The 25,448-nt window shown below is 43.1% G+C and overlaps 1 protein-coding gene across 4 annotated transcripts in view; it reads left to right on the top strand.

Moving 5' to 3' along the window:
* Positions 1 to 25,448, top strand: part of LOC140994827 (SH2 domain-containing adapter protein F-like) — a 100,977-nt gene that overhangs the window by 66,355 nt on the left and 9,174 nt on the right. The window contains exons 3-7 of one of the 4 annotated variants that reach the window (XM_073464618.1): positions 4,215 to 4,433; positions 5,271 to 5,369; positions 16,166 to 16,312; positions 22,659 to 22,833; positions 23,008 to 23,127. In XM_073464618.1, the coding sequence (XP_073320719.1) occupies positions 4,215 to 4,433; positions 5,271 to 5,369; positions 16,166 to 16,312; positions 22,659 to 22,833; positions 23,008 to 23,127 (760 nt within the window). The remainder of the gene's footprint in view (positions 1 to 4,214; positions 4,434 to 5,270; positions 5,370 to 16,165; positions 16,313 to 22,658; positions 22,834 to 23,007; positions 23,128 to 25,448) is intronic. The other 3 variants (XM_073464619.1, XM_073464620.1, XM_073464621.1) reach the window with 3 other exon arrangements.

The raw sequence follows: 25,448 nt of genomic DNA, 5'->3' as shown, positions 1-25,448 counted from the left end.
CTGGATGATGAGGGCTAGATGGCCCGGTCAGTCCTTGATGTGCAGCAGGATGCGGCTGCCAGGTTGGTTGCAGTTAATGTTTTTTGATTAAATCCAGAGCTCTCTTCCTGCCCATGCACCGCCAGGGTAATATACCCAGCGGGCCCTTCCTGGAGTAAGTGGAACAGGAGCCTCCCCGGATTTATTGCAAGGAACATATTCCTCTCTCTCCCATAGGATTGATCTCTCTAGTTCATGAACCAGAGTGAAAGATGATAACAAAGACTGGTTCTGTCGCATGTTTCTCTTCTCACTCGCATGTGGAAGCCTACATTCAACTGACTGGTGTGCTTTGAGCCAGTCGGTATCCATGTCTTTCCTCATTAGGGAAAAATGGTTTGTAACTGGAATGCAGCTGTTCGGTTTCCAGCAGTATGCCCTGCTGCCCCCCCACACGTCTTTATTCGTGGCACTAAACAGATGGTTGTGGTCAGTGCTGCTGCTGCCGCTACAAGGCTGTTGAAACCCGGTTGAGTGCTTTCTAGAAGTTTAATTGTTTCTTGTTTCCTAAAAATACTTGCAGTGCTCAAAACGTTGGTGCAGCAACGCATTCTTTGTAGCTGCATAGATGATCTAGGAATTTCTTGAGTTAAAACGGGACAATGAATCAAACAGTGCGAGCTTTTCAAGGTCTGAATGTAGGGGCTGTAAAAGCCAAGTGGTCGAGGGGCAAAAAGAAAAGAGAGGAAGTGCAGCATGTGGACAGGAACTCCGATATCCGGGGAGGGGGAGGTAAGAGGTACATCAAGGGAGGGTGTGGTGCCTGACCTCTGATCCTTGAGGGAGGCTAGAGGTCAAAGACAGAAGATAGGCTGCAGCTGTGTTGCAACATGCAACCCCACTGTCATGCCAATCACTGTAATTTGCCTAGACAGACGTGTCCCCACCCACTTTACCAAGCATGCCTTAACAGGAGCTGACAGAGAGAACTCAAAGTAGGAAGGACAGAAGGAAACAAGGAAGGAAGGGCGGTTTGAACGAAGTTAGAAATTAAAGAAGTCAGTGGAAGGAAGGTCAACAGGGCCCCCTATCTCAACACACGAGAACTCATTCTTGGGAGCGAGCACTGAGTCTCAATCAACCGCAGCAGTTTATCGGAGGCAGCGTGCCTCCAATTAAAGGGCTCTTCCCACAAGGTTTACTCACCACCCCGCCGCCCTCCTCCCCTCTCACTCTCATTTAACCCCCTCTGGAAACCTCCCTTTGCTTCTTTCACCATCTTCTACAGCTATTTGTTCTGCTGCACAGAAGGTAGGACCTAATCACGCCAGGATCTCGTAATACCAAGTCTTTTAACTGCTAGATCAAAGAGTGCGAGTTTGCCTAATGCAGGATTACGCTGAGATACAGGACCTGGCAGTCTCACCTCACTCCACCCCTCCACTTCCACCCTCACCACCGGCGGGTAGCTCCATTAGGCTCAACGCATTGCTCATTTTTTCCGCAAGAGCTCCCTTGGGCTAAGAGGCAATTATGCAGTAGTGTGGCATAATATTTCATTCTCTTCACATTGCATCACTCTACGGTGGTGCTGGCCACTAACAGCTTCATGTGGCCCAGGAGGAAGGGTGCAGGCTGCTAACAACTTCATGTGAGTAGGGGGAGATTGGAGTGGGGAGGAGGAGGAGGCGGAGGAAAGGGGGAGAAGAGGAGAGTTCTCAAGGGCACGATGCTTCATTAGGAGTCAGATCAGTTTCACCTGCTTACATGCAGAATAAGAGGGTGTGCATGCATTTTAGTTTAGGTCAGGTGATGTTAAGCAGATTTACAAAATAAAATACCTGAGTGTATGCACTGTATTCATGATTCTGACCTTTACGCACAACATTTATGTATAGAAAATCATATTCAGGCAACACAGTTTTGTTTTTTAAGTAGTAGTATTTTACTTTAGTTTTATCAGAGATGTGATTCTCAAAGCATCTTTCAAATGTTTGCGATAAGACGAGGCCAGGCTCCCCTCAAGGCAGCGTCTGTGTTATCCATGATGTTATATGTCTAAAGAAGATAGTATTGACACGTCAAAACTCCAACTACAGACACGCCAGACATCTGGAAATGTTCCAACAAGTATTTACTGGTACATGCAGGACGTGCTATTCCCCAGCTCAAATCGAGTGAGTTCCCTTCGGCATTGTGCGAAGATTGAAGGTGGAATACCATGTCTTTTTCGCCCCAAATACTATGAGAGATAAAATCCCCACCACATTTAGAGACTAGTAGCGTTTTGGTCCAACGACTTCTTCTCTGACACTGTAAGTCCTCTCTCTAGTACATCTTTGGATGATTGACACATGCTGCAAAGTACCTGCTTTTGAAAGGTTGAACTTCAAATGGTATTTTACTGTTGAGGAAAGGAAAGTGTTCATTTTGCCGATACTGAAACTCATCGGCCTCCAACCAGATGGTCTACGTATACCACATCCCATTCAAGGCTTTAGTCCAGATCAAGACAACTTGACTACTATTTCACAGATTGCTATGAAGTCTCTGGACAAACAGGAAGGCTGTTTTTCTAACAGCACCCTCAGGGCAAACATGTTCAGCCCGACCACTGCTCAGGCTCTAAGAATGGCTTAGTCATCAGCATATTGTTTGTTTTTCTAACACTTGAGCATTACGTTTGGTTCTAATGGAAATTGCAGCCTTCAGGGACTGCTCGTGGGTTTTTCAGACTTTGAGTTGAGTTCCTATTTTAGACTTCTTTCAGGAGTTATTGAAGTACTTTCCACTCATTGTTTGTAAGAAAAAGACTGATTTAAAATGTCCAGTGAAAACGATTTAGGGCCATTTAGGAGGACCTATTGGCAGGAATAGAATAAAACATTCCTAATTTTGTTTTCATTAGTGTATAATCAGTGAAACTGAGAATCACTGTGTTTACATTACCTTAGGCTGAACCTTTCATTTCTACAGCTATGGCTCAGACAAACCAAACACTGGCTCTAGAGAGGGTCCTTTGGATTTTTAGCGACTCACGATGGATATGTGTTGGCAGGCAAAACATACCTACTTCAGTTAGAAATGAAGTACAAAAAATACCATAATCATTGTGACTCATATCACCATCCCCATATTTGTCACAATAATCGCACTATTATTATTTTTTTTGCATATCGTTCAGCTCTATTTGAAAGAGACATTTTAATGTTGAATTCAGCATCATAGAGGATACAACGTGAGGAAGAAAATCAGTGCTTTTCTCTCCTCCTGTGTTCTGACGGAGCAGGCATGTGCAGCCCGGGGCAACGCTGCTCAGCTCTGTTGTGTGATTTCGCTGTACTCAGGGAGGTTACACTGTGTGCTTTTGCAGGTGCTCAGCCTCCCAGGCCGCCCCTGCTCTCCCCTTATTTCAGTTCTCTCTTCTGCCTCCCACTTCTGTCATAAGTTCAGCAACAACTGTCACCATCATTCACTACTTGTAAAGAGGGCCCCTTCTTAACCACTCAGACATCCTATCAGCATGCAGAAATCTTCTTTTTGACTATCGAGTGGCCAACATACATTGATGTTAAGAGTCCTGTGAACCTGTTGGTGCAGCATCTGTAGCATCTGTAGCCACCTTATGTTGTCACTGAGTCTGGCAATCCCTTGTTAAATGTTGTTAGTGTGCATTTAGGGTAGTTTGACTGGGATGCATTCAAGAAACGGCACAAATTTTTAGCAAATTAGTTCCGTTTCTCCTTTTTGTCCATGTTGTCCGTATATTGTACAATGCCCAGAAATTGTTTATTACCAGCCATAAAAACTGTCAGGGTTGCTGGTCTTACAGCTGCTTTCTCATTTTAAGTAGGAACAAAATAAATTCAACTCTTTAGCCTGATAGACAGCGTTATTAGTGCCCTTTAGCCTGCAAACTAATGTCATTTGCAGTGGATTCAGCCATATTATAACAAGGATGCAAGTAGCTCAAACTGTGAATATGAGCTGTTTTTTTTTCCATCTCTCAGTAAAATATGTTGAAATGTCACCACACATTCATCACTTGCTTTTACGAGAAACAGCAAGTCAGGGTTTTCAAAATTTGTTGCTATTGTGTTTTGTAAGTGCATCTACAGTCATAAATCCTCGTTTCTCATATGCTGACGGTGTTCTGCCCCTCCGAGCCGTTTTCATCTATAAAGTTTTATTCCAGAAGCCTCGCATTAACGACCAGTCATTCTCCCCGTTTGTAGAAATACGATCCAGCGGACGAGCACCCAAGGAAGGATCGGTGAGGCAGCTGCCCCTGTACGACACGCCGTACGAGCCGGCCGAGAACGGAGGAGACTCGGACCCCGAGCGCATACGGTGCCCCAGAGAGAGCCGACTGCCTCAGGATGACGAGCGACCCCCTGAGGAGTACGACCAGCCCTGGGAGTGGAAGAAAGAGAGGATTTCCAAAGCCTTCGCAGGTACGACAGCCTGACACACTGAGACACTAGATTGAACTTGTATTATGCCATGAACTCAATGTGTGACGCAAGGAGAGCTTGCTAGAACAAATCAGTAACATGCTGCAGGAAAGACTTTGTGGACAAACTACCTGCCTTGCTCTTTCTTGCAGAATCTGAATTTGTTCTTGAAACAGACAGAAAACAAGCTCCCTTCAACTTCCTGTTACGTACTGTTAGCGCTGAGACAATGAATCTGACCACGTGAACGAAGCTAGTGTAGTCATGACTGCGTTTCTGTAAGGGTTGCCTTATTTAAATTTCAAGCTTTAACACAATAGCATCTTAAACTGTTTATCTTCTGCTTAACTAACCCAGGTGATGGCTTCTATCAGGTTTTAAAGGCTCTGCTGCTGCTGCTGCTGCTTCTTTAAACTCTCTTTTAACTCTTCTTTTTTTCCCCTCCTCTGTTAAATCACCCGCCAAGTTTACTTGCAGGTGTCCAGTCTACTGTTTGCTGTTTTGATCCAGCTGCTGCCTGTTTAAACTTAAGATGATACCTATGCTGCTCAGGAAGGCATGATTGGTTGTGCAGGTGCATGTAGGTGCAGGTAGTCATTGTGGTTTGAGGGCTTCAGCATGGCTAACACAGCCATAACATCAAACAGGGCTGTTCCTGGAAAGAATACGGCTTTGGAATATAAATATGCAACCCAAATTTAATAGAAAAAAAAAAAAAGAAAAGAAAGAAAAAGCCAAGCCTTTTAACTGATACAAGAAAAGAAACTCACCAACCCTTGACTCTATTTTTCATCGCCCTTTTTTGTCTTTATATTTTTCTTTTTTATCCTTGAACAGCTCTGCTTTGTTATGACTGCATTAGCTACGAGGGCTCTGTAAGTGACACTGGATCAGGTCCCCACGGAGGAAAGGACTGCACTTCTAAATCTCTCACAGGTACCATTGAAGATGGGGCTGGGGGATTGTCTCTTTCTGTATATTCATCTCAGAATTTGATGCCTGAACCTTATTTCACTGAATCTTACGTTTTGGGATTTATTTTCTTCCAAAAATCCTCAGATTAAGTTTGTTGTTTGCATGTTTTGCAGGTTATTAGCAGTTTTAAGAATCACCTAACGATGCAAAAATGAACATGTGAGCCCTACATTTTCAAAAGCAAAACTACCAGTGTGTTTAGATCACCCACTTACAGTAAAATGCAAATGCTTAGAACATTTTCTTGATTTGAATCACATTATCAACAAGCTGCCAGTGTGCTTGAAGTGGACTTACAACATCTGTAGAAATACTCTTCAAATCAGCCTGAGTGTAACAAGTGCAATATGTGCAGCAGCACTTGTTGGTTGTGAGAGGAAGGGTTGAAGTGAGTGAATATATGTTGATTCCTCCACCTCTCAAGGTGTGGTGCAAAGAGAATAATTAACTATGAAGTGAGAAAAACACTGATATACTGTATTTCCTTCTATGGGGATGTTTTGCACACAAACCCTGGTGCTGACTCACTGTTAAGTGATTTCTGCTGTACTGCCTGGTGCATAAGCACACACACTGTCCCCCCCCCACTGCTTAAAAACACACAAATAAACAGACCAACCAACCAGTGAACACACACCACCTGGCTCTTGCTGAGATGCTTTCACAAACATCTGAATAACCATGTTTCATAACGTTTTAGCCTACGTGTACTTGTGCTCGTGCATCTTAAGTCCCCTTTAATATCTGACCTGTAAATAGTTTTGCAGAGCTTTGTTTGGTTTAAAGCTCAGAAAAGTGTGTCTCCCATGATATCATCAGGATGAGTGAATAATCGATGAATGAGCAGTTCCCTCTGTAAGTACAGCTGAATGATAGAAATATGCCGAGGGCTCTTTGTGGTCTACAGCTGGAAAAATAAATGCCAAGTTTGTCATTTGTTTTTCTACGATTGTAACTGTAATTGAACTTTATACAAGTGTAAATGTAATCACACAGAGCAAAATGAAAATAACAGACATTTCCTTCTTCATGATTCGATCATATTCTTCTGCATTTATTTTTATTTCCCTACATTTCCTCTTTTGTAGTCATCTTTTAATTTCCCTTCACGCCGCTGTGGAAAAACACTGCAATGCATTTCCATGACATTACAATGAAGCAAAACTGATTAGAAATGGAGAGTATGAGGGAAATGATCCCTGATGGTGCGCTGCTGCTGTTGATGGCTGTTAAAGATGGACTCACAAGGAACTTGGTTAGAGATTTGGAGGGAAATCACAAGATTTTCACACGGATAAAGAACCTTCTCACATCTGTCAAAGAGGATATTTATGTTAAGGCAGTTTGGAGATTTTAATGATTTCTACAACTGTTCTTTTTCTGTGACAGGATGATTTGGAAATGTTCATCACAGAAACACAAATAACTTGTATTTCTTTTATAACTTTTTTGTGGTTCCTCTGAAAATCTAATAAAATCAGTTTAGTGAATGGTTGCATGTCCCGCAGCCCTTTTTCATCTCAAATCAGCCGCTTTTGGAAGCCATCAACATGAATTCTGCCAAATTTGTTCTCTTTTCACGGTCCACATATTTTCAGTGGGGTTAATGCCAGGACTTTGGGAAGACCATTTCAAAAAACAATTTCAGCTTGATATAGCCATCCCAAAAACCAACCAGTTTCATTTACATGGAAGCATAAACTAGCTGTCAACATCAGATCTTGTTTTCACATGCAAATAATGTAGAAAGAGAACAAAAACATTTCTTTTGTCTGCTTGTTTTTTGTTATTTTGTTTTGTGATTGTGACAAAGAAGTATATTCAGTCATTCTCTCACAATAGAAGAAGAGTTGTAGAAATAATTCATATCCCCAAACTGCCTTCACATGACTGTCCTTTACAAGTTTACTGCAACTTTTGAGCCATTACACAGCGAATAATTCATATTGGAAGCTTTAACGTCCAACATTGTGTAGCCACCTTCATAGACCATGAACAATAGAACAGATCCAGGGACAGTATGGCAGCAGTGAATTTATTTTCATATAAGGACTTTTCTGATTCTCAACTGTTCGCCCAATATTGAAATTACGCAAAATTTGATTTTAATGACTCAAACAATGTCTAAGTCTCTTCTGATGACATTATCAGTTACAATTCTGATAATTTTTTTACTTATTTTCCAGTTGGCCTATGTTTGTAAATACCAACATTACAATGATACTTCATAGTTGGTTGAGTGTAACATATTTGATGCCCCCCTGTAGTCAAAAATGTGTTTTTCTTCTTGTGCCTACTGTTGAATATTTGATCTTCACTGTGTAATGAAGCCAATCCTGTGCCAATATTCAACATACACATGTGTGATGTGCAAACTTGAGCCTCCATTGCAGAACGGACAGGGAAGTAGGAGACATCTTGTGTCCAGCAGTTACAAATTCTTGCATATTCATATATTCTGGAAATTTTAATGAGACTGAGTAGGCGCCATTTGAAGTATTTTAACATGGTAATTATCACTTTCTTTCTGCAAAAACCATATCAGACGCACATAAGAGATTTTTTTTGTGTGCCGTGGAGGGGATCTTTAAGTGTGTGTTAAGTCTCTTATGTGGCATTAAAAGGGAGCGAGCCCATGAATCTCATTTGTGGGGGAAAATGAGAAGAGGCTCAAGGGAGTATTTAGTGCGAACCTGCAGCTAATGGGCTTACCCCTCTGTACCAGCCTACTGTACATCCTGACTTAAAGATATCATCCCGACTCGAAATGGATGAATGGTTTGTTTTGAGACTTCAAAACTCAGTAATATAATCGGTGACATGTTCAGATGGGTTTATTTCGCAGCGTGATCGCAGTTCTGACAGGCAGAACAGGCTCAAACTCTGTCTGTGCGTCATGTGTCATTCATAATCTTTTTTTATGTTTCCCAAATTTTTTGTCTCTTCTGTTTCTTGTTTACTTCTGTGTATTCTAGGCGCTGAGGTCTTCATAGGAGTCACGCTGTTTTGCCTCTGCCAGTGATTAGTTAAATATGGGATGCTGCATTCTTAATCACTTTTCTTCTCTCCCCTCGTTATTCTTCTGTCAAGCAGCGCTCAGAAGAGTTTGTTCAGGACGCTATTTACTAACACACTCCCTCTTTCAACTCCCCCCTTTATAGACAGCGTCCCTCTTTTGATGATGATTAATTTAATTTCCAGTGGATGTCAAAGTGTTGGCTGGGAACTGGAGAGATAAGTCTTTAAGTTGTCTTTCAAAGAAGAAAGCTGCAGCTCCAGACAGTTCTTTGATTTATTACACGTCTTCATTCTGTGTTATGTTTAATTCAGGCAGAAATAATTCCCCGCTATTTGGACAACAGAAAAGGGGAAGAATGATGAGAGAGACGTCGCTGGGACAAGCCCCGTCAACACAGGCTTGTTTTTCTTGCAGGTGACGGATGCTGGCCTTGGATCCAGACATCAATGGGCTTAGAGAAAGTTTCCCACCTTTCAAGGCTTGAGCTTATGTGCCTGCACCCAAGGCTCTGATCTCTGCAACCGGCTTACCTACAATCTCAAGAAATTATATACTATTTAAGTATTTAAGTCCACTTGTGAGCCGGTTCTTCAGAACTGTTGGCAATCCCACTCTACCAGCCATCCCTGTCTCATCCCTCCTGGCACTATTTTAAGAGCCTGTTGTCAGATGTTTCCAGGTAACCATGGTCTTTTCCTGGAACTACCCCAAAATCAAAAATGCATATTTTTCCTCTTACGGTTCGTGAATGTATCCATGTTTTGGTGTGAGGTGCTGCTCCTGTGAGCCGTTTCATGTAGGAACCATTTTCTTTCTGTGTCACCGCGCAGAAGTGTGCACCCACTTATGAACTAGAGGCTAGCTAACGTCAAAGCTCGGGCAAGGAGGACGCCAATGATGCCTTTAATGTTTACATCCCATGCTGTCATCTGCACAAGCCTTTTGCCCTTGAATAGATGCGCGCTTCCTTCTGCGCGGTGTTACACTGTAGTTTGGAAGAAAATAGTTCCAACATGAAAGAGACAGCGCTATGAGCACTGAAAGACGAGTGCCATCTAGTTCCATCATATTCAAAAGAAGGCAGACATCTCTTCGGCGGATATCATCAAACTCAGCAACTCACACCAAACAATCCGCATGGATAAATAGCACTGCAAGCACAAGGAAAATATGTATTTTTTATTTTGGGGTGAGCTTTAAATTGGCGAGCTGAACAGGTGTCTCACAACACCAAAGTCGATGTTTTGTTTTTTTTGTTTTTTAATCCAATCAATTTTCCAGTGCCATAAAAACTTGAAATTCTTTGCTATCACATTTCTCATAGTGGCAGTTTTGGGTTGTGTTGCGTCCATATTCAAAGCAGGGTTACTTGGGGTTTATGAAACTTAAGACTGGAGTCATAAGGTCACGGGCTTACTGAAAGTTAGAGCGTGAGACGTCTGGACATGTTTGCTCAAGTAGTTGTGGAATCCAGGTTGGGATTGGATTTCATGGCTGGTTAAGGGTCTCATTTTAGATTTTTTTACTTTCTCCAGCTGAATCTGTAACTAGATATTTTTGGTCTCTCAAACCAGGGCCGTGTGGGTTTGGTGGTAACAGCATTATCAGAGGTTCATTCCCGGAAGTTGTTGGAGAAAGTGAAGAAATGCTTGATGTGAATTTGCTTTGGTGGAAAAGTGTAGTTTTTTGAGGCAACACACCAAGGTGCAAATTGACAACAAATCAAAATAGTGTATGAATTTGTAAATATATAAATAGCAAACATGTATTTCAAGGATAATTAAAAAAAATTTTCAGCAGTTAAGTTAGTATGTTAAAAAAATGTTTTTCAGGTCGCTATTCCCGGTCTGATTCGAGCACCGCTGTGGGCAGACAGCCTGTTTTTAAAGTCAGCTGTCTACAGCGTCGGGTTAGTGCTGTTCGGTTTCTGGAGAGCAATTTTCCCTCAGTTATATCTCTACAGTCGCTGAAGCACCGTGGCTGGCTGTGTAATATCACTGACTAATGATACCGTTCAGCATTTGGATTTCAGAGGCACTTTCCTGTGCTCATCAAAACCTTCACAGTTTATATTCCGACAATTATGCGGGAAATGAAAGTGTCTGCAAACAAAATATTAACAGATAATGAAAAAAGATGCACAACCCGACTAAAACTTGAGTGGGTGTAAAAAAGAGAGAAGAGGCGGCGGTATTAAATAAGTACTAGTGCTGCCTTCGCCCTCCCACCATGGTATAACATGATAATGCAATCTGCATAAAAGACTATTTGTCTTCATTAATGATAGGGGAAGGAGAGCAGACTAATGCTCCCTGCTGCAGCCCTTTTTCTCTCAGCTGTCCCTATCACTGCCTGCATGCTCGCCTCTTCACAACACTTGCTCTGTTATTATTCACTGTTGGGCTATCTCCTGACAGGTATGCAATGGAATGTAAATTCCCTGCCTTGTTAGGGTGTTGGGAGGCTGTGTACTTGCGGTTTGGTTAATCAGTCATCCGCACTGCCCCCCCCACCCCCCCACATTCTCTAGACTCGGCCACAGCCTCTGTCCTACCTCCCTCCTGGCTGCTGAGGAGGTGATGGATGAGCCTGGAGGTGAAGAGTGAGGAAGACACATTAGAATTTGACCATATGAAGAAGCCTGCGTGTGAGGGCAGGAGAAAAGCGTGCTCGCATGTCCATCAGTTTAAGCTTTGACTCTGCATATGGCGCGCTCACTCACACACCCAGACATGGACACGCCGCCATCGGAAATCCGAGCCTCATCGCAGCAGGAGCGGGATCGAGAGGCATTGTTACTTAATCTCCTTGCTCTCTGTTACCTGCTACTAACTCCTTTCGCTTGGCTCCCGGCCAGTGGGGTGCCATGCATTTAACACGGGAGATAAGAGAAGGCGCTGTCGCTTGCTCCCTGAGGTCTTGAGGAGCTTTATGGTTTTTTAATGAATCTTCACGGGCTTAACGACCCAGAAATCTGAGGCTCAAGTCTAATGTCCTAAAATAAATAATTGATTCAGTTACAGTCCTGCGCTGGTCCATCCAGCTGTTTTGCGGGTGCCACGGTTTCGTCTCTCTGCTTCGGCTGATCTGTTTTCCCCCCATGCTGTCTGTCACTCCTCAGCTCTGTCTCGTCCTCCTGGCCTCTGCTGCAACACCCTGCTGCTGATAACCTTCCTGACAGCCCTCTTTCATGAGCCTCAAATGTGTCCTGCCCGTCTTTCACTGAGCGCTGCCACAGGTCTTATCTACATTCACACACATTGGCCACACACAACAGCACTGTAAACACATCCTCACAGAGTATAGAAGCAGTTCTCCTCCAGCAAGCCTGCTTGGAAGCTCCTGCTGGCCGACCGTCACTGACGCATCTCTTCCTTCTCTCTCCCGATAGAAGGGCAGAGAAAAGGCGTTGCTGTCATCTCATCTCCATCACCTTTTTTCTGTGCTTAACGCAAAAGCAAAGACTTAGACTTAAAAACAGACCTGTGCTTTGAAAGAGAGCCGGACCGTATAATGTGCTGGATCCCATACGCAGAGAATTATGAGGTGGCATTTCAGTTCCCCCGGAGCATTACACAGTTGTTATCTGTAATGATTTGGGTGCCAGTGGAACAAACACGTCTTCAGAAGAGGCTAGCTTCATGTTCCGAGCTCTTCTGCTCGTAATGTGCAGCATAAACATTGCAATCTTCCAGCTTGTTTTGAATATGCATGCAATTAGCCAACCAAATTAAGCAGAACTAAATTAAATGGCGTCGGTGGAAACAAGCATAGCTGGTGATTTATGGTGCTGCACTGTTTACAGTGATGAAGTGCCTGGGGCTAATGAATAGCCCGGGTAAACAAATACCTGGCTTTAAAAATGGATCTGCTCCTGGAAGAACAAAGAGAAGGTAAACACCGATAATAAAAAAAAAAAAGTGGGGGTGGCCTTCACCATTGTTCAAGACTCTCTGGTGCTTTTAATGTGCCGTGCTGTCAGTATAGCTGTGAGACAAATAATTCTTCAGCTGTAGCATTTACTGAGCCCGGTTGTGTCCAGTCTGCACGACACCCTGCCAACATCGCACATTTCTAAAGAAAGCAGGACTTGTGACGGACACATGATGCTGGAACATGGCGATTTTGTGTGGTTAACCTGACTGACGGGTGACTTTGTCGATTTTAAAATCGTTAAAAGCCTCTGTCCCTGTGTCAACAGAACATGCGTATGGATTGGATTGAGGATTATGCAAATGAGCGATGACATATTGATCCTGGACAAAGATGTGATAATCTTTTGATATATTTACATATTCCTTCAGATACAGCCCACAATCATTTGGCTGTGCATGATATTTGCCTTTTCCTGCCATTAATTACAAAATCAGAACCTCCGGATTGTATTTAATAATTATATATTTGGACGTCAACTTTCTGTGTTGTTCTACACGAGCTTTGCCTAATGAGCAGTCTTGCTAACTGAAATAACAGCCAATTAACAAAAAGAAAATGGCTTCGTTTAGACATCACAGTGAGTGTAACTTCTATTTTCTACCTGATATCACCTCCAGACTCTAAAACACTGAACCTCTTGTTCAGTACCATCCATAGGGCTGATAATCACTCAGAATCTGCATCAGTCAGTAAAGGTGTGTGTACCGAGGGCATTGGGATGGAGCCAGATATGAGTCATGAGCCTTCAGGGTTGATGTGTAAATCAGCTCAGCTGTGTGAAGGCAACTGCTGTTGTCACCTCAGTCTTGAATTTGAATTTGCCACTGAAGAATGCTACAAGGTGTAAAGATGCACTCATCCATGCAGCAACATGGCATCGATGATTATTCAAGAGCGCCTTGGGAGTGGCAGCATTTCTGAATACGCTTGGAAGGTGAGGGAGACTTCAGTCACCCGGAGAGAAAAAACAAAACACCTGCCTATTCAATCAGTTTACCTCAATTTTCACAGTGCTAAATGCCATTATTCAGCTGTGCAACCAAGCAAATCTGAGCCACACTCGGCCCCAAATCGTCCCCTCGCCCTCGCAGCGAGGCTGCAGCGTGCAGACAGCCTTCTGCTCCCCAAACAATTACACGCTAATCTGCAATGTGAAATGAGTATTAGGCTTTTTAATCTCATAGGAAGAGAGTCCCCTACTTCACCCCAAAGTAGTGGAAGTTATATTATCTCCCAGAGTTTCTGACCTTCCCTCTCCAGTCCCCATGCACCCTCCAGCCGTACCGGTCAACCACCCCACACCTCTCTCCTCCATTAGGATAGGCAGCAAGCAGCTCCTCCTTCCAGCCACCTTTCTCTAGATTAGCCCCCTGACACCACGGGCTCAGCTATTTAATTGCTTGTCGGATTGAATGTTCTCCAGTTTCCCCCCCCTTCATCTAGCTTGCAGATATTGCTACTCATTAGTATGTCCTGTACCACCACAGCTGCGGTTGCTTGTAGGGGGGGAAGACAGACAAGTCCATAACATTATGCTCATCCTCCCACAGAAAACAAGCCTGTATGTCACCAGTACAAGACAGTGACACACTAACGTTCGATGAAAACAGCTGCATTCTCCCCCTCTTATGCAGCTAATGCAGCACTTTGTCAACTCTCTTTAAAGCTTGAGCCCTTAGCTAAAAGTTATAAACATTTTCTTCACACATAGAGTAACTGTACCGCAATTACCTATCTAACAGTATGTAAAAAGTAAAAATAAAGATTCAGGCTACAGAGACACAAACGTCTTTTACTTGAAGTTTTCAACAACTTATTGACGTGTCCCAAAGTGACCCTGTGTTCAGTATCTGCTGGCTGTTTTTTTCATCTGCCAATCTACCAGCTATTCTCTTTCTCTCGCCCACGTCCTCCTGAGTCAAATAAGGCCGTCATCCCCCTCATGTGACTGACGGTGACTGATGATGTGCAGTATAGCTGTCACACCGATGCTTTCAGAGCACTTTGATCGATAGAAGTGTAGGAAGTGTTTCACGGAAGACTTTTTTTTGCCAATTTCAGTTCTTTTCAATCTTATTCATCCGCAAGCAATGTATTTTAATGAAGAAGGTGACCTTTTGGGCGGAAATTTTAGATTTAATATCATCAAGTTTGAATACAAAACTTACTATTTTGTTCTCTCTTTGTGTGTATTTTTGTTTTTTTCGGTTCTTAGCAGGTGTTCTCTGTGAGCCATTTTAAGGAACAACACCTGTAACAACTGTTACAACCAAATAGATATCACACTGCTTTGTACTTAAAATCATCTACTGTAGCAACATCTCCAGCACCATGGACAGTGACATTAAAATGTTCTTAATAGCATTGTGAGTTGCCTCAATGGACGACCTGTGTTTGACGATTTATATAAAAGCAGTCATAGAATGAAACGTCACACTCCTAACTTCCAGAGTAACATACAGTGGGTTTCCAAAGCTGCTGCTGGACTATGTTTCTTTATTAGTCTTTGGTCAATCCATTTATTAAGTATCCGCAGTTATTTTACAAGTTGATGACAGACATGCATTTGCAGTGGTGCTCGATTTACCCTGGTAATACCCCGCCTGGACCTGAGGCATACATTATTTAAGGGGCAAAGCCAGGGGAGTGTCCACCACCAGGATGTATTGCTCTGAAGCACGTTCATGAAGGGAAGGATATTGTCTACATTGTTGTTTATCTTAAAATAGAGGCCTCAAGTCTTTTTCTCAAACTCAGCACTCAGAATAACAGCAGTATGTATGCTGAAGTACTGTATGTGGCTGAGCTCGAGGCACCTTTGTGTTTTATCGCCTCCACTTTCAAGGCATTGTGTTATCTGGGCCTGACTCTTTAGTAAATATGTCATGCAGCATGTCATGCATTATAGAGCTGGAACAATTAGTTGATTCATTTATTGGTTAAAGGAAATTAATTGCAAACTATTTTGACAATTGATTAATTGTTGCAGGTATTTTTAAGCAAAAATGCCCAACATTTGCTGGTTCCAGCTTCTTAAATGTAAAGACTTGCTGCTAAATGAACTGTATTTTGTTTTTTTGGACTGAAGAAGTCATTTGTAAGACGTTACTTTGGGCTCTGGGAAATTGTGATGAGCTTTTTTCACCACTTTTATTACTCGATAATGAAATAATTGTTCGTTGCAGCCCTAATTCATGACTTCTTTTAAAGGTAGGGATTCAAATCTTTGACTTTATTTAATCAGTCTGGGTTCTGTTTCTGGATTGAGAGGCCAGAGGGCCTGACTGTTCAGGTAGGGTTGGTGTTCGATAGCATTTTATACAATCCCAATCCGGTATGTAATTCACTTTTTCAGTCTGAATCCATCCAAATCCCTTATTGAAATTGAGGCATTTAATGTTTATAAGGAACTTTTCACCAATAGACATCAATTACTTAAGAAAATTCTGGTATTTGTAACCAAATCCAAAATGACTCCCGCTATCAGAACCCAACCCTACTTCCTAGCAAACTAACTTCCCTTTTTTTCCAGTCCTGTTGCCTTCCTTTCCTTTTCTAGCCCACAGCTACTACTACAGCTGATTCTTGGATCACAAAACAAACCGGCTCTCTACCAAATGATGGCATCTCCTGCCGTTATCTATTTTTCACTTACCCCTTCTTCCTTTTCTCTTTTCTCCTCTATGTTTCCTGCCATTACTTCCCCTTCCTCACTCCCTTTGTCGTTGTCCATTTGTGCCTCTCGCTGCTGTCCCCCTCCTTCCCTCCACCTCTCCTCTGGCGACTTGGGCGACACTTGCAGTAGAGATTAAAGTGATCAAGGACCTACCGTGGCCCCCTCCTGTCGGGCAGCTCAACACCACCCCTCCAGTGGTGGAAGAGCCTGAGTCTCCCTCCCAGACAGCTCAGCCCTCGCCAGGACAGACGAGCTGTGACCAGCACCACCATGGTGGGTGTTGGTGTTCACATTGTCCGGCGTCTTTCCCGTCAGTTACCCCCATCCCCTTACCATTCGTCTGTCCGTCCATCCATCCCTCCATCCATCCATCCATCCATCCATCCATCCATCCATCCATCCATCATTGACTTCTTTCAGTGTCGTTGTACAGTATTTTTATGTCTATATGATTTTATTAAGGAACAGTATGAGTGGTGAAGAGTGTGAATATGATCACCAAATCAGTCACACACTTTCACAGTCCAAGTATACACAAAAAACAAACATACTATTTATCCTTTGCAACAGATTTCACCAACAAACTGAAAGTATCCGCTCACACTTAACTTGTCAGTGGTGACTTACTGAACAACTTGAGATGACTGTACGATATGACTTTAGGTATTAGCGCAGTAATGACTGAACTTTCCCATCTGGATTACATGTGGCAGAAAATCACTAATTTGTGTGCAGGTTTTAGGACTGAAGGCTCATTAGTTTTAATTGTGCTGAACTGCCTTCTGCATGCGTAATTGCCATTTGCTGTGACCCCCATTTCCTCTTGTCAACATACTCATAACCGTCCCAGATGTCCCTCTGGCCCTCTGTTCTCTACATGTGGCTTACACGGATTGAAAAATCAAACTCATTTGAGGCAATTTTGAGTTCTCGACTGGAGTCTTTTCACCTCAGGTTTAGCCATAGTCACCATTAATTCATCTTTTCTCAACCAATAGAGCCTCCAGTTGATTTTTGAAGCCCTTCCACAGACTCACACTCTGACTGCTGTAATTACCCGGGGAAAAGAAGGACATGTAGCAGAACTAATGCCAGGAATGGGATTTCCCCTGACAGAGTGGGAAGACTGAGAGTGAGGCCGTGTAAGAGGACACCGCTGCATGCTGTAGGCGAGGACAGGGCAAGGAGTTGATTTATGCCCATAAATCCATGGGAAAGGTTCTGGTTCCCCTCTGTGATGTGAGCGGGTTTAAGATTGGCGTCCAGCTGTAAAGTGATCCTCTCTCTGTCTGAGCCACTCTACATCTCGGGGGGGTCAAAGGTCACTGTGGCAGACATGGGGGGGGTGATGGCCTCTGCGACCCCTGTGAGTACAGTTACAATGCACTCTATTGACCCCAGCGCTCAGGCAGACCCTCAGTCACACACCGAGACATTAGTCATCTATACTCGCACAGGATTGCTTACATACTCCAGATTGGCACAGCCAGGGGTGAAGAGTTAAAGTCTCTGTATGTGTTTGTGAAGGCTCTTGTGGTTTGCATGATCCATTACAGCTCAGGGAAATCTGCCATATCCGTCCAGCCTCATTATCAAAATGTAAATGCAGCTTGACAGGGTAGATATTACATCTACATATAAATGGAGGGCACTTTTGTGTGAGTATAATGACGAGCTTTTCGCCTTTTGTTTTTTGACACGAATTAATTATCTTCACTCTGAAGCATTTCTCTTACCTTCTCGTTCCCTTTGATCAAAGAAGACTTAAAAAAAGCAGAGTAATTAAAAGATGTCATTAAAATATTTCAATTTAAATCGATTCACTGGATGACACTTTGGAGGGTCGTTCCTTTGTCTTGGAAAAACCTAATTAGTTTCTTTTTTGGATTTATATAAAAGAAGAAAGCCTTAATCCTAGATGGTGGAAACTCTTAAAAAATTTATGATGAAAAGCCATCCGACAAATCAGTTTTTTCCAAGTTGCATATAATTAATATCGACATAAAAATGATTGAGGATTTTTTTTTCTTTTTTTTTAAAGCAACCAACTCCCGTGGTATTAAAACACGCTGAGCTGTATTTTCAGTGTGCAGCACATTCTGATGAGATGCAGACCTGTTAATCATTTCACACTTCCTGGCTGGAAAAACTTAATTTTCACCACGTGGCACTGTGGTCGATGGCACACTTCGCCCCTCTGACTAGTCATCCTTTTCGATAGGAGCACCATTAGTAAATGAGAATTAATTAGCCAGCTTAATTAGAGAAATTTCATCTTGAGTGTGTGCAGAGAAGGGGGAGAGGGGCAGGTTGCCTCGGTGATGCGTTTTATTGCAGCTATATTTTTGATGTTTCTCTTACTTTGTTTTAAATATTAGGTATACCATATATATTAAGTTTACCATTTCATTTTATAGTGTTTCCTTATTTAAGATGCGTTTGTGGCCACTATAAATATCTCTCTCTCTCTTCCTATGGCACTATTTCGTCTTGTGTTGCAGTACAATCATGGAAATGTCATCTTAACATCTGTGTTTATCTGCGTCCCAGCCAATCAGCTCCCTCTCTCACACTCTCCCCCTCCTCTATGCTCTCCATTAAGGAAGCTGTATTCATCTGAACGGGGGCAGGTCTTCGAGCCATCAGTCACCATCTGACTGACAGTTCAATCTGATACACAGATTCCATTTGCGCTGCTTTACAAGCAACAATACTGATAACACACACACAGATGCCCCCTGCACATCTACGTACGTGACTTTGTTAGTGTGCGTGTAGGCACTTGCGCATGTGTGTTCACCCCAAGCTGCCAGCTCTCAGTGCTTTTGTTCTCCTCCAGTCCAATCTTCTCGTCAATCTCCTGTCGGCCATGTCTCAGACCGTTTGCTCCAGAGAATTAAAGGGGAATGAGTTTTGGCTCCCTCCCATTGATATTCAGCCCTTAAGAACATAATTCGGCAACAGTTGTGAAGCTGCTGTTGTGTGAAATGGCAGTCAGTCAAAGCAGACACGGGTCCATTCACTGTCAAGCAAAATAAAACGGTAGCTTTTGTTTAGTTTGGAGGCTCTCTCTTCAGCGGAATACTCTCCTTGTAGAGCGATGCACTCTGCCTGTGGAAAAGTCTCGGCTCTGACAGGAAAGGTTGATGGGGTGAGCTCCACTGAGAATAGCCACTCAAGCCTTTCTAGGAGGTGGAGAAAAAGAAAAGGGTTTAATCAAGGTCAAATAAAGCACTGATTGTGCTGAATCCGGGGAAGGGTTGGAATTAGTGTGGGCGTAGAGAGAATGGAGAAATTGCAAAGAGCTGAGGTCAGGCGGATGGCTGAGTGGGCTATAGATACACTGAGAGATGGACTGTGTAGAAAAACCAAGATAGCAACATTCATCCTTATGCCACATGAGCAGATACCTTTTTCCAGCCTCATATGCTCAGATCACTGATGGACCGTTCAGATAATCTTGAAAGTACATTTTTATCCAACTTGTATATGGACACACATTGTAAATGGTTGTTGCAGGAGCAGACGTAATCGGCGCCCGAACATTAGGACCATCAGAAACAGTGGAGATAAGAGATCATAACTGCTACTCCTCTGTCTCTCCTTTTCTTTTCTACCACTAGACGAGCAGACATTCCTCCACAGTCCATTTCCCACTATCTTTTTCTGTCCTTGGCTAACAAATACACAGAGAGACTGAGAGGGACAGGACCGGAGTGAGCGAGATGGAAAGATCAGAAGAAAAGGTCAGGCTGGAGAAAAAAGAGACGGGCCAGACATATGCAAAGAGGAGGAGAGAAATTGAGAGTGAAGGAGGGAGAGAGAGCAATTGGCTGCGTCTTCATGTTGTGATCTGTCAGCGTTGACAGGGATGAGCGGAGCAAACATGCATCTCCCTTGTCCCCTTGGTCAGTTTCCATGGAAACGCTATTTCTCACCCTTACACTTACTGTATACTGTATGTTCATCCCGCTTGCACTGTATTCCCAGCAGTCAGCGTGTGGTTCAAATGGACTGTATGAAAAAGTAGAGTACTAATAATGTCTTTCATTTGGACTTACATGCAACACAGGGGGGATCGTTTGACTCCCTATTGTCGAGCATGAGCATCAGACCCTGAAGAAGGGATGCTACAGCTCATAGCCTTCCCCGGGTCTGAGGTTGGAGCCACAATTTACCCAGCCGTCATGCAGCGGTACAATTCGGCTTTCGTTTTTTTTTCAGACTCAGCCGCAGCCCTATAACGAACAAAAGTGCACAGGCCAAGATAACAACCGTAGTTGTCATTTGGAATAATCATTTCCATGAGTTTATGTTTAGGGAAACGCATCAGTGAGCTTAAGGCCAGCGAGTTCAACCTGGACCTGGAGTGGAGGTGAAGGGGAGCCCCTAGTGGTCAGAGAGGAAACAGCAGCACAGCATCTCACTGCCCACTGTCCAAGCTTTCACATGCAGAGGTGGAAGAATCATTCAGATCCTTTAGTTTAGTAAAAGTACAACAGCAATAGTTACAAAGTACTCCATTACAGGCATTTTTCTTGCAACCAAATTTTAGTGAAAAAAGTATCATAAGCTAAATGTACTTAAAGCATCATGATTTGCAAAATAAATGTCACATATGACATTACAAAAATACTGATCCATCAATTTATAAGCAGACATGGAGCAAGTTATTACTACTTCACCTACAGTTAGGTAGTTTAATCCTGAGGGTTCCTATCACAAGATAAATCTTCGGGGTTGTAAGATGATTCATGGACCACAAAATAAGAAAAAAACAACATTCTGTCACACAAACATTCATTTTTTTTGACTGTTTGTGTGAAATATTGCAGTATATTGCATAACTTTTTATATGTGACAAGGGCGCCCAACCAGACACTGCAAGTTGTTTTGACAAGTAGGGAACCATTGGTTTGGTCTATCACAATGTATCACATTTTATAAGATGAGCATGTATTTTTTTGTTATATCTTAATCTGAAAAGTAACATCCAACCAAAGCTGTCAGCTTCTCTGGGACTAAAAGTACAATATTTCTCACAGTAAAGTACTTTAAGATTTGAGTAAATGTACAACACTGACAAGATCTCAGGATGCAGCACTGGTTTACTGTCTCAGTAGAAGTTTCTCAATAACCAGTCCAGTTAAAGCACATCGCTCACTTCTCCTACATTCATTGTAAATGCATGTAAGGGAGATGACAATTTCTGTTTTGTCACTTCTACTGTATCTACAGAAAATCTTCCCTTTCCCCATTTAGCCCCACTTACGGGCATCCACAAGCTCAGTGAAATTTGTTGACATGGTGTTGTCTCGTGTTGATTGATTGATACTGTCAGCCCTTCCACTCAGGCTGGTGCAGGAACACTTGGCGAGCTCAACTGTAAAGCGTAATGCGACCCTCTGACTGGAATGCTGAGTCGAGACAGTTGTAGACGCGTCTCCATTGACATGTTGTGGAGATCACAGTGCCTGTCTGTCTCTGCACTGCCTGCCATGTTCACCCGGGGTAATTAAACACCAGATGCGAGGCAGGCCATCAGTTAATCCAGTGGCTTCATACTACATTAACTCCTTCCATCAAAGGCTCAGCGTATGTGTTGATCTTAAACCTTTTAAGCAGCCAGCGATCTCTAGTTAAAGCTCGTCATATGTTGCATAGTGTTGCTGTTATTACTCGAGAAGCTTGTCGGTAGCTCTAAATAGGTCTTTCCAAAGCCAGGTGCCTGTGACATCCATTATAGTGATGGATGAGGGAGCGAAAACAGCTAAAACACACACACACAGATGACCTCACCACTACTGCAACCAGTGATTCTTTGTTTTACCCTCCGCAGCCCTCTGACAGAAGTGAGAATTCACTTTCATTCGTCCTCGCCGACATTATCTTCTCTTCCCCTGTTAGCTTTTGTCAATGACGGCAAATGTTTTTCTGTGTGCCGATTGGCTGCGAATTCTCTCAGTGACCTCCGCCAGTCATGTCATGAGTGCAGGTCACCTCCAGCTCCCCCCGCACACCATCAAACACTTCCCTGTGAGGCTGCCAAGACAGCTTATCATGTCCACAGTCGACCGTGAGAGTTTTGGAAAGCCAGTTTAATTTTTAACACGGAGTTGGTTGTGTGGGGGAATTGTCCGTGTATATGTGTGTGTGCGCGTGAGTGGCCATTATGTGCAAATGAATTTTGAAAGCGTGCTTGTTTTAGCGGTTTGGAGGAAGTTTGTATGTGTGTGTGTGTGTGTTTTCTTTCACTGGAATGTGTACACAGTGGGGAAGGATTGATTTATGCCTCCTCAACTGTGTGTACATGTCCTTCAGTTGAATGAGTTACACAGTGACACAGAGTGTGTGTGTGGATTTATGTTCTCACACACCTCATTGCACTTTTCTAGTTTAGTGGATACATTTAACCACAATTTAACTTTAACTCAAATTTCTACTTCCTGTTAAGCACAGTAGCTTTCCCAAGTGACCTTAACCTGAAGTCTAGCTGAAGTATACGTACTGTACAGGACTATGTTGTGTTATTATGAGCTGTGAATGGTCTCACTGTTTTAAAATATCCATCATACTCCAGGATAAGCTGTTTCAGCTGTTGCATTTTCCTTTATTACAGTCCAGTTTGATGGTGTGGAGAAGTCTCGGATGTCCCCGACCAAGGAGGGGAAAACCCGCCCGCTTCAGCGGCACTCCAGTGGATGTCTGGTCAACACCAAAATGACTTCACTGGACCACTGCAGCTCCTCTCTCGGGGAGCGAATTGACCCCACCATGCCCCTAGAAAGCCAGTTGTGAGTTGGAGTTGTTGCTTTATTATGACTGCATGTTATTTGAGATGCACCACTTTGGCCTTTTTGTTCATGCTGTTTTCATGAGCCGGTTTGACCCTTGGATTTTCATTTCCTCTGCTCTATTTTCCTTTGATCTTCTGCTTTCTCATTTTTATTTCCTATTTTTTTCCATAGCTGGTACCACGGAGCGATCAGCCGGACAGATGCAGAGTCTCTGCTCAGGCTGTGCAAGGAGGCGAGCTACCTGGTGAGAAACAGCGAGACCAGCAAGAACGACTACTCCCTCTCCCTTAAGTAAGGACAACTCTCTTCTTTCATAGATAAAAAGCCACAAACACTATTGTCACATACGCAAGTGCACATGACAGCTGGGTGAAAGAGTAATTGCAAATGCTCCATATGATTTAGCATCTTAAAGAGGGAAAAACAAAAAACGAGTGTCTCTGCACACACACCAGAGAAATGCAAAGACAAACCGTAGCAGCTGCACATGCCTACTGGTGAAGTACACAGAGTGGCAGAATCTAACATCTTGCTTACAAAGGTCGCTGTCTACCTGCGCCCCACTAGCCTGCTGACTCTGCCTTCTCAATATGCTAATAATTCTCACCTTTCAGACCTCTATCTCCCACCTACATCTTGCCCGTCCCCCTTCCTCCACCCTCCCCAGTAACCCCTCTGACACCGTCGGTTCGCTTGATCCGCTGATGTGCCCACAACTCAGTTAACGGTGCCCTTCATCAACGACCCCTGATCCCTGTCGTGTCCAGCAGAGGGTTCAAAGGAGCCACTCTGATTGGTTTAGTCTAGTCTGGCATTTGGTGGAGGTGGAGGTGGAGGTTACTTTATCTTGAAGGCCCGCAGTGCAGTCACTTCCCATTCTTTTGACGGGAACGTGCGTCTTTGATGGGTTTCGGATCAAGGATTTTCACTCCCAGGAGTCATAGCAACGGTGTCGATCGTAACCAGATACGTGTAGCGCTCTAAAAAAAATTAACAAATTATCTCGAGCCATCGGGTTTAATATCTTCATCTTCCCTTTGTATACAGTCCATTTTACATTTCAGTGCCGACTCAACCATGTGACATTTACAGAAATCTCTTCAACCATGACAACCTTCACATGAAATGAAACTCTAATATGCTCAGAGACATTGATTAGCCCGGCGTTATTATGGCAGAGCTCATCTTGCTGCGGGCTTATATATCTTGGCTGGCAAACATTAATGCTTTCCACTGCTCCAATTCTCCTCATGCCAAATATAGCTGACTGCCAGTCTAACTTCCTCGTCTCACTGACTGATCATCTGCTTACGCTTGTACGACTGCCTCTTTTTCTGCCCTACCGATTGACAAAAAAGCCTGACTTTACTAACTGTTGGACTGCCAACCTGCTGCTCTGGCATGCTGAGTGACTATAAACCAAAGAGTGTAAACGCCCGAATGACTGGTTGAGTACTAAACACTGTATATTTATTCTGTTTTTAAAGTAGTCTCAGAGACTGTTTGGATTGTGTGGAATGTGAAGTAGCTGAGAAAGCCAAATACATTTTCCTTGGAGCTAAAAGGGATGTAAATGTAGTCCAGTAATATCGCTTTAAATAGCATTGAGTAGGAGTACATTATTTAGTACTCATAAAAGAGGATACATGATCAATATATGTAAAGTGGCAGAATATATTAGCAGATTTATAAGAGCTTAGTAAGTAAGACCTGGGTGGAATAGACCCACATCTCCAATGAAAAAAAAGGTTTTTAGCCATAGGGAGGGAGTGATAATTCAGAGAGAGACGTTGATGAATGCACCTCTAATAAGCACTAGTTCAAGTTTGGAGCAAGAACCTATAATGATATTTTTTAGTGAAGCTTGAGAGAATTAATCCATCCATCTCTCTGTTAGAAGCTAAACGGAGGTTGCCTAATGCTGGAGGTTTTACTTTCCAAATGAAATAACTGATGGCTAGATCAATTGAATGAAAAACTTTTGGAGGAGGAAATAATAAGGCAATAATAAGAGCAGGGCATTTCATCTTGAATAACAGCTTTATCTGATTTCTCTGGTGAAAAAGATGGTTTTAACCTTCATTCATGTATTCACACTAATTCCATTCCTGCAGCTGTCCAGCCACCCCTCCCTCCACCCCTCCACCCCTCCACCCCTCCCTTCCACCCTCAATAATAAGCTGCACTATTAGAGCTGATGATAGAGGAGTACAGTTGGTAAAGTGTTTCACTAATGGGCAGCTCGGTTGGTAAGGCAGAAGGAAGCTATACTTACGGTAGTTTGCTGACATGATTATTTATGCTGATTAATTCACACCACACTTCCCAAAAACCTGCTCCTCTGACCTAAAGGCTGCTGTTTACAAAACCCAAAAGCAAGTCACTGGATGACGTCCAGAGAGAGGAGGAAAAGAGAATGCTGAGAAGATTGTGTTACGATCGATGTAGCTTTAAGGTTGTTTAATCTCTCATATTGTGGCCGTGACCAGCAGAGGTTACTCTCCTTAAGCTTTTTGGGGCCTTGAGCAGAGTGAGATTCAGGGATGCCCTTGAAAAACTCAGTTGATAGGGTTGTCTTTGACAAGAGCAAAGCTCAAAGTTATAAAGAAAGG

Source organism: Pagrus major, chromosome 4, assembly GCF_040436345.1.
Source record: "Pagrus major chromosome 4, Pma_NU_1.0".
NCBI lineage: Eukaryota > Metazoa > Chordata > Actinopteri > Spariformes > Sparidae > Pagrus > Pagrus major.
Note: the sequence above shows the minus strand (reverse complement) of the source record. Positions and strands in the feature narration are given on the sequence as shown.